Source organism: Sus scrofa, chromosome 2, assembly GCF_000003025.6.
Source record: "Sus scrofa isolate TJ Tabasco breed Duroc chromosome 2, Sscrofa11.1, whole genome shotgun sequence".
In the NCBI taxonomy this organism is placed as follows: Eukaryota; Metazoa; Chordata; class Mammalia; order Artiodactyla; family Suidae; genus Sus; species Sus scrofa.
The window spans coordinates 57,285,205-57,298,323 of NC_010444.4; the positions used below are offsets into that span (position 1 = coordinate 57,285,205).

Consider the following 13,119-nt stretch of genomic DNA (forward strand, 5'->3'; position numbering starts at 1 on the left):
AAAACCAGTCATAAAGTCTCAAAGCAGTGGTAGGAAGTAGCAAGTGATCTTTAAAGTAGATCTCCAGAGAAGCCTATACCAATCACCAAGGGTACTCAGATGGAGGGGTGTGGCTTATATTCCAATCTGTTGAAGGTGTGCTTCTCCATTCTGTGGGATCTCCTCTTTACACCCTTAGAAGGAGTGGACTCCACAAAAGCAGCAAATAAACTTTTTATTTTCACAACACAACCCATCTTCCCTTTCCCCCAGGAGCATAAATTGGCCTCAGCCATCAAAGCAGAGGACAAAAGCTGATTAAGTGACAGAAGGCAAAGGGTTAACTAGAAAAATAGATTCTGCCCAAGATTCTCCTCCCAGAGATTCAAGTCCTGGTCCCCAGGCTCCCCTCCAGGGCTCCCCAGATGGAGGGAACTAAGCACTTGAAGAGAGGCTGGAAACTGACTAGAACTCCATTAAACAAGGGGACAGGAGCCTGGCAGTGAAAAGGCCTGAGGGAGGTGGGGTGAGCTTTGTTCCTAGATTAAGTGCTGAAAAGGTAGGAGAAAATTATTGGTTGATGTAAAATCATGTCAACCATTCCAGATCTCTCACTGAAGCTAAATTCTGGCCAGTCTATGGAGGTAGAAATTGAGGGTGGAAGGAAAACTGACTCCTTCCAACTTTCCCAGAGAGTAGACTGTTTTTATTATCCAGCTCTACCCTTTTCCCAGCCTGCCTCCCCCGCAAAAAGCCTCCAAATCCTTTAGCTAAAATTTGTAGCAGAAGGTGGAATTTGAGTAAGTGCTGTCAAGAGTCTTGGCCCAAATCCTCCAGCCTCAAAATTGACATGAAAGTTGAACAGGGATGGGGGAAAGGGAAGTGTGTGGTAATGAGATTACAATCTTCCCTCATCCCCTACTCAAAAACTCAGATCCCTGGGCAGACAGGGAGGGAAGGCCAGGCAGCTGTTCTCATCAGGGACCCATGCAGACCTGTTGGACAGACATAGTAGGTGAGAGAAGGCTGAGCTGTAGGCCAGGAGAGTCTTTAGGCTCCTAGAGGGAGAAGCAGGGGCCTGGGGTCAACTAGGAGCATGAAGCAACGCAGTAACAAATAGTGGGAGGAGCCTTTGAGCCCCTAAACTTATGGGCCACCCTCGGCCACCACCCGCCCCCCCAGTGCTAACCAGAGGGGCCCCTGCGGGTGGCAGGCGAATCAAGGGCAGAGCTTGATGCGGGTGCCCTTAGAGAGCACCCGGAAGAAAGGGAAGACACGCTCGCCCAGGAAGGCAGCCGAAAAGGTATGCACATGAGCCAGAGTCTCCGCATTGTAGAAGCCCAGGCGCCCAGCCTCATAGTCCAGGTACACGCCAAAGCGCCGAGGTTTCTCACTTGGGCTCAGCAGTGTCTGCTCCGTCGAGCTCTGTGCCTGGTAGCGTTTGCCATTGGTGCCCACACACCACACTTCCCGCTGGAGCAGGGGTTGCTGGGGCAGGTGGAGCCGCCGGCGGCGATGATGATGGCGTGAGGAGCTGGCATCCCCACTGCCCACAGAGGACCCCCCGGAGCCCACCTTCTCTTTATGATGGGTTGATTCACGGGCAGCGCCCACCGCCCAGCCCCTCCGCCCACCCACCTCTACCTCCCAGTAGTGCCGGCCAGAGCGGAAGCCCTGGGCCCCCAGTACGCAGCAGTCGGCCGAGAAGCGCTTGGAATGGTCAGCAACCTCCTGCCGCCGCTCTGCCAGACGGACCCCCCGGCGGTCAGGGGACAGCATCAGGGCCGGGTGAGCCGTGTCAGGGTCCAACGTCAGGTCCACTTGGAAGGGAGGACAAATACGCCAGGGCTGGAACGACTGGTCCCCATTAGCAGCTAACTCCAAGATTCAGCCTTACCTGCTGCCCTCCCCTTCATCTCTTCCTCCCCACCATTCAGCTATCCTTAGTTCCCTACCATAATTCTAACTTACAGTCCAGGCTCAAGTTCCTATGGGCCACACCTCTTTCCCCACTGTTTTCAGAACACATACCAGACAGATCTTCCTGTCCCTGGTTCTTCTTGCAGCCACCCTAACCCCAACACCTACCTGGGCCAGGACAAAAGCTACTTTTGGCTTGGCTTGCCTGCATCCTGCTCCCATCACAGCACCCACTACTCCCCCAGGGCCCAACTTCCCTCAGAACCCAAACTTAGGTCTGTGAAGGGAAAGACAAAGGAAGGTCGGACAGGTGACCTCCCTACCTCGGGCAGCCTGACAGAACATCCGGCTCATTTTCCTCACGATGGCGTCTGTCAGGAAGTCATGGCTATGGGGTTGACACGGGTCAGGGGACCAGACCTCTGGGGGCTGCAGCTGTACCTCTTCACACCTGGAGGAAGGGGACCGGGCAGGGGGTGGGACCATGATATTCCCAGAGGGAAGAGCAGAAGCTGAGGGGAAGGAGAGGGTCCAAGAGGCAGAAACTCAGGTCCTGGGGAAGGAAGGAGAGGAGCGGGATATCCAAGAGAGGCAGGGATGGGGAACCAGATGCCACTGGGTCACAAAGGATAAAAGGATGGGAACACACCTATTGAAAGTCTCCTTGATGTCCTGGGAATAATAGAAACAAAAAAAGGGAGAGGGAGAAAGAGACAAAGAGAGAGTCAGCTGCACGGGGATGGTTCCCTTCTCCCCATCTGATTCCAATCAGAGAAAGGACTGAACTTGAACAAGGAGTGAAAGAAAGCACACTCAAGGCCCTCATTAAACATGCATCAATCTCAATCACCCCTATGACTCAGTACAGCTAATTTAACTCATCCCGCTGTGAGCCAAATAGAATTTTTAACCCCAGTAAAAGAATGTTCGCAATATGACTTGGTCATCTTTTTTAGGATGTCGCTGTAAAAAAATTCTTTGCTCAACTCTTATTAAAACCCTCCAACTGAATCTTCAACAACTGAATCTGAAACCCAACAACTTAATCTTCGATCTTTTCACTAGATATAATCATCTCATACACCCAACACATTTGGCATTAACTACTCTGTCTCTCTAGCCTCAAAAAACTTGGTGCTCTTTGTGTTCCTCCCAGTAAGAGGCAGCTCTGGAAAGGTGTTTGGTAAGCATTGCCTGACAGACCAGAAACAGGGTTCTAGGAAGTAGACAGGGAAGGGGCCATTGCTCACCTGGAGCAGCCGTAGGCCCCCCTGCTGGCTCCGCTCCTGGGCTTCAGCCAGCAGGCGGCTCAGCTGGGCGGCCTGCTCCGCTAGGCGGCTGGCCGCTGCTCCCGCACGCCCCAGCTGAGCTTCATGCATCTCTCGGAGGCGCCGCTCTAGCCCTGCCTGCTCTTCCGCCAGAAACCGTGTCAGCCGCCCGAATTCTGAGGCCACAGCTGCCAGCTCTGACTTCATCTGGCTCTGGGATGATGCAAAGGGGATGGTGGATACCACCTCAACACACAGAAACATAAACCTCCAATTTTGCAACTGCTGTCCCTCAATCCAAGGCAAAGGAGCCCTATGAATGGAAAGGCCCCATTCCCTTTCCCACCTCCTGGCTTTAGCAGGCACCGCCCCCATGCTCCCAGCATCTGGTCCCAATAAACTCAAAACTTATTTGCACCTTGGCCTCCTAACTTCACTCCTTCTTCAGGCCTAAATTTAAATATTCCCTGAGAGAAACCTTATCTCCCTTCCAAATCTAAATCAGAACCATCCCCATAAATATCCTCGCATCTCCTCATGGCATATATCTCAATTTAAAATGCTATATTTACATTAGAGTACCTTTTAACATTCTTTTCCCCCACTCCTCTGTAAGCTGTATTGCTTCAGGGTCATTAGACCCTGACATAGCGCAGGCCACAGAATACATGCTTGGTAAAAGTGAATTTTGAAAAAATGAAAAATTCAGGAATCATGACATAGGAGGATATAAGCTGAAGACATCCTTAGGAGAAAAGAGTGACAGGCCAGAGTGGGGAGGGAAATCCTGGCTGGCCAAGTGGGTGAAGGAAACAGTTTTACTATCTGTCTGAGTAATATTCAGATCCTGACACTTCTGCACCCCAAGAGCCCAAAAGTCTCAACTTGCGCAGCTGGGCTAAAAGCAAGATAACTCCCCAACTCCCAGACTCAGATTCCACCACTCAGTGCCTAGCAGTTGCCAGCAACAGAGCTCTTAATATGTAGGTAGCAATGAACAAGTATGAGACCTGGGAAGTTGGCAAGGCTCAGCCACCCTGCCATGAGGGATGGGGTAAGAGGTCAGACAAGAGGGATGCCCTGGCTTGGTGCCCAGGCCACTCTAGTGCTTACAGGCCTTACAAATAGAGGCAGGGGTAAGGAGTAGAAATTAGGGGGGAAGTATCTAAAAATACTCCTTGGGGAGGGGTGAGGAATAATGAAAAAATGCTGAGAAACACTAGAAGATATTAGGTCTCTGCAATGCTAATATTCACTAATTCCTCCCCTCCACAGACACACTAGCCTACTCTTGTGCTCTGCCATCTATCCTGGGGCCTGAGGCTTCTCTGATAGCTGATACGTGAATTTTGCCTTACCCCCTCTTGCCCTGTGTGGAACCTGGCATGGTGGGCGCAGTCGTATGGAGCAGCAGCTCTAGGGTTAGGTGTCCGGGGTGATAAGCCTGTTCTGCAGCCTTGGGCCAGGCACCCACCCTCTCCAAGCTAGGCCTGTTTCACTCCACTTTGGAACCTAGGAATAACCTTGATCCCCTAAGGCCCCTCTTTCCTTACAACCCTGGGAAGGTATCTACCTCTCTCTCCCAAGCCTTGGCTGTCCCTCTTCAGAGGACCTAGTCACCACTAGTGAGAGTGGGCAACCCATCTTCCCTGCTCTGACCACAGAGTCAATCAGCCCTGTCAAGGACATTCACTCACCTTCAGCTCTGTCACCCGTCTCTCCTCCTTCGCCTTCATCTTCTGCACAGCCTCCAGGTGCTTCCTCAGTGGTTCCACATGCCCCTGCAGCTTGGCCTGAGGAAATGAGGAAAAGAAGAGTAGAGGCCTGAGATGGGCAAGGCATCTGCCCTCAGAGCCCACATCCCCCATTCACCCTACAGTGGGTTGGGGCTCAAAGCCTGGATCCCCATCACAGGTATCAAATTGAGCATCACACTCCCTGCCTCTCCTTTCTTCTCTTCAGATGACAGAGGCCTCCAACCCTCTGACTCGTGTTTCAAAACCCTGTCTGTGCTCTAAGGCAGGATTCTGATAACTACGTAGCCCACACTTAGAATTGGAGTGAACCTGGCTTGAGTCCCTCACCACACACAAAGTGTCTCTATGTGAATGTTCCTGCCTATAGTACCTTTCCCCTCATATGCAATCTTCCTCATGATTTTCATCTCTAAAACTTGTTCTAATGATTTTGTCTATTAAAAATCTTTCAATTGTTCTCCACTACTTGCAAAATATGAGGCTCTCATTGCTCCTTCATTTCTAGCCTCCCCTCCTACACCTACTCCTTCAACACAGACTCTTAGTTTTAGTCACATAAAACTGTCTTTTCCTGAGCACAACCTCATACATTTATCCATGCTGTTTCCTCTGCCTGGGACTGCCCTTCTCCACTTGGCTCAAGGCATTCCCCCTTTAAAGCCCAGCTACATAACGATGGCCCTGAAACTCCCTAATTTCCTCTGTGATCCCAAGAAACATACACCTTTGCAATACCTCCCAGGCACTGTAATCATTTACAAGTGTGCTGCCCCCAGAACACATGGGCTCATGTGAGCAGACTCCACTTTACTCATTTTAATTCCTAGGCTTCTCTTTGTCCATCGGCTTTTTCTCCCACCCAATTACTTGTTAAATGGAAAAACAAAAACAAAAACAAAAAACCAAAAAAAAAAAAAAAAACCTTTTTGACCTAAGGTTTTAACTCTCACAACATATACGCACTTGAGCTCTGTGTTCTAATCATTGGCAGCACAGTCTTTCTTTAAAGGGCTGTTAGACCAAAATGGATGAGATAAGCCTGACTTTTGTGCATTTTCCTTTTGTGTCTTCTACTTCTGCCTTTCTCCCTCCTTTTCCTTGAGAGACAATACAGGGTAGAAGAGCTTGAGCCTAGACTCTGATCTTAATCTGAATGCAGCCAGGTGGACAGAGGCAAGCCATGCTTCCAGTTTCCTCACTTTAAAAAGAGGATTAGTAATAACAGAATCTACCTCATGGACACTATGCTTAGCAGTGTCTGCCATGGAGCAAATGATCAATACTTAATCTTATCTAGAATTCCCTACCTAGGCTTAAGCTGCCAATGACAGTCTGATGATGGCCCTTGATCTGAAGAGGTTACTAACCCAGAGTACAAAAGGTAGCTATTGCACAGATTACATGGTTGAGAAAAAAAAAAAAAAAAAACTGTAATAATAAAATTATCATCAATAATAACATGAAAATAATATATACACAGAATTTTGCCTCTTGCTATTACGTTTTACTTTTTTCTCCAATATTTAATAATTCTATTAATTCAGAATTTATAATGCTTAAATTCCCCATTTTCTTAAATTGCTGACAAAAAATTCATACACACAAATCCAAAAAGAGCACTTTTTTTTTTTCTTTTTTGGTCACACTAGAGCATATAGTAGTTCCCAGGCCAGGGACTGAATTGGAGCTGCAGCTGCAACCTACACCACAGCTGCAGCAATGCCAGATTCTTAACCCACTGCACCACAGGAGGAACTCTGATATAGATTATTACTTAAGAGAAATTTTCAAGGACCTTTAACTTTTTTGGAGCTTTATTTATAATTATCATTTGTGCACTATTACTATTCAATAAAGAAACATTTCTACAAAATAACACTGTACCAAACTAGGGCTATTTAGTATACATATCTGAAAAGAAACTACCTGCCTATAAAACACCCTGCAAGTTAGAAAGGGAATCACTGAATTTAGTTCTATATAATAAAACAGGTATTTATATTTGCTGATCAGCTAATGTCAAACAATTTGTCTATGTGGTCTCTCCAAATCTGCAGAGTTCAGTAGGGCTGGCATTCAACAACTATGGCTAACACAAATTAAAATCCAGTTTCAGAAGCTCTTCAGAAGAGAAGACTCTAATGCCCATGGATATTCCACCCTGGGACCCAATTAACAAAGTGACTGCACGTTGTGTGTTGACTGTAGTAGAGAAGGACAAAAGTAGCTCACAATCTCCCCTAATAATCTAGGACTTAAAAGGCTGGTGGCATTACCAATGCAGTGATTCTCATATTAAGTTGGGCTTTCTAAAGACATTCTCCCTGTCACTGATTCACAATCTCTAATGGTAGGGCTCACTATACTTCTCAAAATCTCCGCTAATAATTGGGACAATCAGCCAGGTTTGATAATCACTGTGTAGAAGGAATAGTTACTTCTCATGAGGGGTGTAGGTCTATCATAGATGTATGTACCACTCAAAACTGAGAAGCTCTAGACACCTTACTCTAAAACTGGGGTAATGATAATAATACCTAAAAGAGCTTTCTGTAGCAATCAGGAAAAGGAATAAAAACACAAGTCATGAAAAAAAAAAGCTCTGTGGGGAGTTCCCATTGTGGCTCAGTGGTTAACGAATCCAACTAGGAACCATGAGGTTGCGGGTTCGATCCCTGGCCTCCCTCAGTGGGTTAAGGATCCAGCGTTGCCATGAGCTGCGGTGTAGGTCACAGTGTTGCCTGTGTGGCTGTGACATAGGCCGGTGGCTACAGCTCTGATTAGACCCCTAGCCTGGGAACCTCCCCATATGCCATGGGAACAGCCCTAGATAAGGCAAAAAGACCAAAAAAAAAAGCTTTGTGAAGACCACACAGAAGAAGCTACCCTCTTCTCTTGGTCCCACTACTTCAAATTCATCTGGGCCTTTGCTAAATAATGTTATTTCTGCTGGCTGTGTCATGGACAAATCTCCTTTACCTGAGTCAGGATCAGAAGTCGGAGGCAAGGTATTAACTAAACTAGAATCAGACTCCAAGAAGAAAAGTCACATGTCAGTTAAGTCAAACAAACAGATATCCAAATGGTGGTGATACTGTTAACAGTACAGGCCAAAGGCAACGTGGGCAGGGCAGGGGGCTCATAACCAAGTCCATCACTTACTAGTAGCCGTGTGGCCCTCTGTGTATTACTTAAATCTCTCTGATTCTGTTTCCCAATCTGTAAAACGGGAATAGAAACCATATCAAACCACATAGAGTTGTTTGGAGTTTTCAGTGAGACAGTCCATGAAAAGTGCTTAGTACAGTGCCAGGATACATATAAAGTGTCCAGTAAATATTAACTTTTAATCCTGGAAAAATTAAAGTTCAAAGACATTGAGAGACCAAGAGCTGGTCTTCTGACTTAAAAGCCTCTCCTTTTTTTCCTGAATTCTTAGGAAAGATAAGAAGTCCTGGCCAGTACATCAGAATGATGTAGATCCAACAAAATTCCTCAAGGGGAGAACCAAGACATATTGTAGGATGGGTGGAGAATCCATTGCAACAGAAAGCAAATGCAAAAAAAAGAAAGGAAGTGTAGACCATTTGGGTTTGATACTAGCAGTCAATACTACACTCCTGCTCCTCAGGAGCTCAAGTTCCTTCCATTTCTAGGGGTCTTAGTCAAGGACAGATTTAAGACTCAGAGATAAATGAGACTGGTGGTAAAGCCCTTGGGGGTTGTCACTTGCACTCCTATACTTAGGAACAGTGGACATGTAAAACTGCAGTGGCTTTTCCTCCAGGACACAATGCCCAGTGATATGGCATCACCAGTTTTGTCCATTTTCCTTTGAGGAAACCAGTCTTCCCTGGTCTTCTCCACTGTGTCTACTTTGTGTAGGATCCTTCTCATTTAACCCATCTTGGTGCCAGTAAGTGCTTAGGTAAGGAGAATCAGCTAAGCAGTACATGAGGTTCTTTGAAGAGGGAAGACATATATTTTTTTTTCCCAGCCCCTCTTTCTTACTCTCCACCCCCATTAAACTCCCATCTTTTAGTTCTCTCACCTTGTACTCCTGTACCACCTCCTCCAATGGCACCACGCTGTGCTGTTTGTGGTTCCTGGATTCTCGGCACACCACACAGATGGCCTCTTCATCCACCTCGCAGAAGAGCTTCAGGGCTTCTTGGTGTTTGGGACAAATGCCCTGCTCGTTCCCACGGCTCCCTCGACCAGGGTTTGGGTGCATCTGCCGAATCACCTGGACCATGTTGGCCAGCTGCAGGTTGGGGCGGAAGCTCCGCCTAGGAAAGCTCTTGCGGCACTGGGGGCAGGTGAAGCACCTCCGAGGGGCTGGAGGCGGGGGCAGTGGGGTGACGGGATCTAGTTCCTCTTCTTCGTCCTCCTCCAGCACTTCCTCCTCGTCCTCCTCATCCTCCCCCCTCAGGTCCTCCTCCATGTCCCCCAAGTAATAGTCCAGGTCTTCCTCCTCGTCCTCCTCCTCCCACACGTAGTCCATGTTGTCCCAGTTCGACCCGCCCATGCCACTGGTCCAGAACACACCCTCCTCTTCCTCCTCAACCTCCTCTTCCATGTCGCCCTCATAGTCTTCATCCCGCATGGGGGTGTCCCACCCACCACCGGCCCCCACAGCCTCCACTTCCTCCTCCTCGCCGTCCTCCTCCTCTTCTTCCCGGTCTAACTCGTCCCTGTCCTCTTCATCCTCCCCTCCCCACAACTGGGTTACACACACTCGGCAGAAGTTGTGCCCGCAGCCGATGGACACGGGGTCCGTGAAGTAATCCAGGCAGATGGCGCACACCGCCTCCTCCTGAAGGGTCTGCACAGGGTTGGGTGCCATGGCAACGGCAGCCATCTTAGTGTCCAGTCAGCCAGTGTAGATGGGCGGTGGGGGGCGGAGGGGCGGGGGTCTTCCCTCTCAGATGCCCTGACGACCCGGCCCCACCCCCAGCCCTGCCTCTCCACACCTTGCTTCAAGCGCGGCCAGAGAAATGTCTTCCCGACAACCCACCCGTCCACACAGAGTTTCCTACTCCTAGACGACAACCGTGTCCCTGAGAGGGGAGGGGACAAAGCTGAGCGCTACCGCCAAGTCCCTCAGGTGGCACTGAGTGCAAATCTGCCTCAACGCTCCCTTGGCCTCCTCATAAACCCCCGCCCATCCTCACTTCCTGGCTCCGCCCCCACATTTCCGGCCTCCCTCTCAACACTTCCGGCGCTAAAAGCTACCCAAGCTCGCGAGTTCCCTCCGTAGTTGCGCTACGCCCCTTTCTTACCAACCCCTCCCACCCTATGCCCCCCCGGGGGGGGATGACAGGAAACGGTAAGGGGACGCTCTAGCAGGCACTCGGGAATAGGGCTGGAGGGCTACAAGGACCGAGGTCCACGCCTCTGTGATAAGAGGGAGAGAGGAACACAGACGAAACAGGCCTGGCCCCACCACCGGCTGCCACTGGGGATAAACTAGGGAGGAGGGTGGAAGGGCTTGGCACCCGTCCGCTATCGCAGCTATAACCGCATCGGCCCGGCGCCATCCTACCAACCAGACACGGAGAACTGCAGCAGGGAGTCCCCGCCTCCAATGCCGGAAGCGGAGGGGCGGGTATCGGTGAGCGCCATGAAGTACTTCCGGCCCTTCTAGGCGGCTGTCTCCGAGGACTCTGAGCGTCCCTCCGTGACGGACCAGGGGGCGGGGCCTGTAGAAGTGCGGTGGGGGTGGGGCCAGAGACCTTGCCCCTCCTCCCTACGGTAGTTGGCATTCCCACACTCATTTTAGAAATTTCCCTGGGTCACTTGTGCACTGCTCAGATGAATTTTCTTAATGGAATGGTAGCAAATCATGACATGCACATTCATACAGTGGAACACTTTAGATGTAAAAAGGGAATCCTCTTCAAAATGCATTCTGAAGTGAAAAAAAAACAGTGCTGAACAGTGTGTAGAGTACATCTGTTGGAAAAAAAAGGGAAGGGCTAGGATGTTAAATGTATGAGTTAGCTTTATAGTCTTGTGTTTACTCATAAAGAGCAGTGATTCCTACTTCAGAAGGTTTAGTGAAGTTAGAGTTAATGCCATGCAAAGCGTTTAGAATGTTGCCTGGCACAGTGTGAGATAAAAGGTTATTGTCGTCGTCTATCTCTAGATTACTAGAGAATTCTAATTTTTCTGGGAAGGCCGAGGGTCCAGGATAGAAGAGACACTTTCCCATATATGCCTTTTTGTATCTTTTGAATTTTGAAATGTCAATGTATTACCTTAAAGAAAAAAAAGGTTTTTTTCCAAGTGCAGTCGGTTCATTTACCGCTTTCTGAGCTGTGCACCATGTGTGCTCCAGGACCCAAATACCTCGAGGTCTGCCTTCCTGGAAACACAGGGACTCAAGTAGGGTTTGTGGTTTTGATTACTTGAGAGAATCCTATCCGGGATGTAGTACGGTTATCAATAAAGATACTGCTGTGGTACCCAGAGCATCTCTGCCAAATAGATTTTTTGTGAGATAGAAATAATATTTGATGCTTTAAAAAAAAGTCTCCCTTAATTTAAAAGCTGCGAGGAAAGTTACAGGACCGTTGTTTATGCACAGACTCTTCAGTGAGTGTCGTAAGGTGCGCGATGCCAGGACTGGGCACGCAGAATTTTTGCTACTTTCGAGGGGTTTCCCGCCTCCTGGGGAAACTCCAAATGGACGCGTGCTTACCAAGAGATTGGTCCCAACGTGCCAAAACCAAGATTGCGCGTAAACTACACCAGTCCGTGCCAGGAGCTCAAGCGTTGCTATGGCAGAGAAGTTCAGCCAGAAGAGCTGAACGCAACTCAGCTGGCGGCGGCGGAGAGACCCTCTCTTTTTGGTGCGCTGACTTTGCCATATGTAGATTTGGGGTGCTATCAGTAAGCATCTTGCTGTGGGTGTTTCGTAGTGTAGTGGTTATCACGTTCGCCTCACACGCGAAAGGTCCCCGGTTCGAAACCGGGCGGAAACAGTGTTACTTTTGGATTATTTTTCAGTTCTAGTTATTGTTTCCCTAGCGTCCCCTGAGTTTGGAGGCTATCACACGAAGAAAAGGAAATGAGTGTGTTTGTGTGTTTACCTGTATTTCTGTTTGGAGGAGCCTGTGAGGCAGTACCGTAGTAGACCACGCTCTCCGTAAGTGCTTCAAAGCAAAGTAGTTCTCGCACCTCTCAACTAATCTCTTTGTTCTTACCCTCAGAAGCCTGCCCAACCACCTCTCCCTTGTAGAGGTGGGCCTTGGCTTCAGACCCTCAGCCCTAATCCCTAGGACAGAGGCAGGCACACAGTAGGTACTCCATAATGCTTGTGAGGCTGCTTTTCAGCGTCGCTGGATTCTTACTGATTTATCTTGCTCTCCTGGGACAGAAGGTAATTTTCTCACAGCTGCCCGGCTAGCTCAGTCGGTAGAGCATGAGACTCTTAATCTCAGGGTCGTGGGTTCGAGCCCCACGTTGGGCGGTTACTTAGAGACTTTTTCCCCCTTGGAAACTAAGCTAGATTTTTTTTTTTTTTTTTTTTTTTTTGCAGGCAGAAAATAGATTTATTAAGATATGATGCTTGTGCTAGATGCAAGAAAGCAGTCAAGGAGACTCTGAAAAGCAAGAATTCTTGATGCAAGGGTAGCAAAGTACACTCCAAACTCATCCCGCATCCAGGATCCAGACCATCGCCCGCAGTAGCTAAGCCAAAGAACCCCCAGGTGGTAGTGCAACCAGCTTTACAACCTATCGTTTCTCACAGAGAAGAGTGACGGGTGGGTGTTTGAGGACAAATTCTTTGGTGACTGCTTCTCGGTCTATCATTCCTCTTGCTGAAATCTGTCTATTATCTTTCAACATGCGTTCTGCACCCTCTATTTACCAAACGACTCACCCAGGTATCCAGGGCAAGTGCCCTGGGAAGGAGAGCAGGAGTAACTTCCAGAAGCTGTTGTGGGAACCAAGGGCCGCCACATTAGCGACCACCTTACCAGGTAATTTAGAGGTTGGTATTCCGCTTTCTCAATGCCACAGCCCAGTTCTGATGTCTGGTAAAGAAAAAGATGCTTTTTGGTATCTGAGACTCTCAAGTTCAATATATTCTCTTTATGCTTTTATTTATGGACACTCTTTTGTGAAATGTTGCCCCACATATCCCAGCCTCCACATTCCCTCCAAACATAAAAGAATGTAAAAATGTC

At 48.6% G+C, this 13,119-nt stretch overlaps 1 protein-coding gene and 2 non-coding genes across 8 annotated transcripts; 2 read left to right on the forward strand and 1 right to left on the reverse strand.

Moving 5' to 3' along the window:
- TRIM41 (tripartite motif containing 41) lies at positions 197-10,567 on the reverse strand. Of its 6 annotated transcripts, none has more exons than XM_021083401.1 (7): positions 8,976-10,567; positions 4,865-4,960; positions 3,150-3,380; positions 2,549-2,571; positions 2,223-2,350; positions 1,618-1,799; positions 197-974 (listed from the first exon to the last, which is right to left on the reverse strand). In XM_021083401.1, exons 1-7 carry the CDS (start codon positions 9,783-9,785, stop codon positions 957-959), a joined length of 1,488 nt encoding a protein of 495 aa, XP_020939060.1. In that variant the 5' UTR covers positions 9,786-10,567; the 3' UTR covers positions 197-956. The 6 variants fall into 6 exon arrangements, 5 of the variants coding, with proteins under 5 accessions (XP_020939060.1, XP_020939059.1, XP_020939058.1 ...); XM_021083400.1 differs by having other exon boundaries at positions 3,150-3,413; positions 8,976-10,510; XM_021083399.1 differs by having other exon boundaries at positions 197-1,799.
- On the forward strand, positions 11,839-11,910 carry TRNAV-CAC. Its single transcript has one exon. It is a non-coding gene; the product is annotated as a tRNA-Val (tRNA).
- Positions 12,326-12,398, forward strand: TRNAK-CUU. The gene has a single exon. It is a non-coding gene; the product is annotated as a tRNA-Lys (tRNA).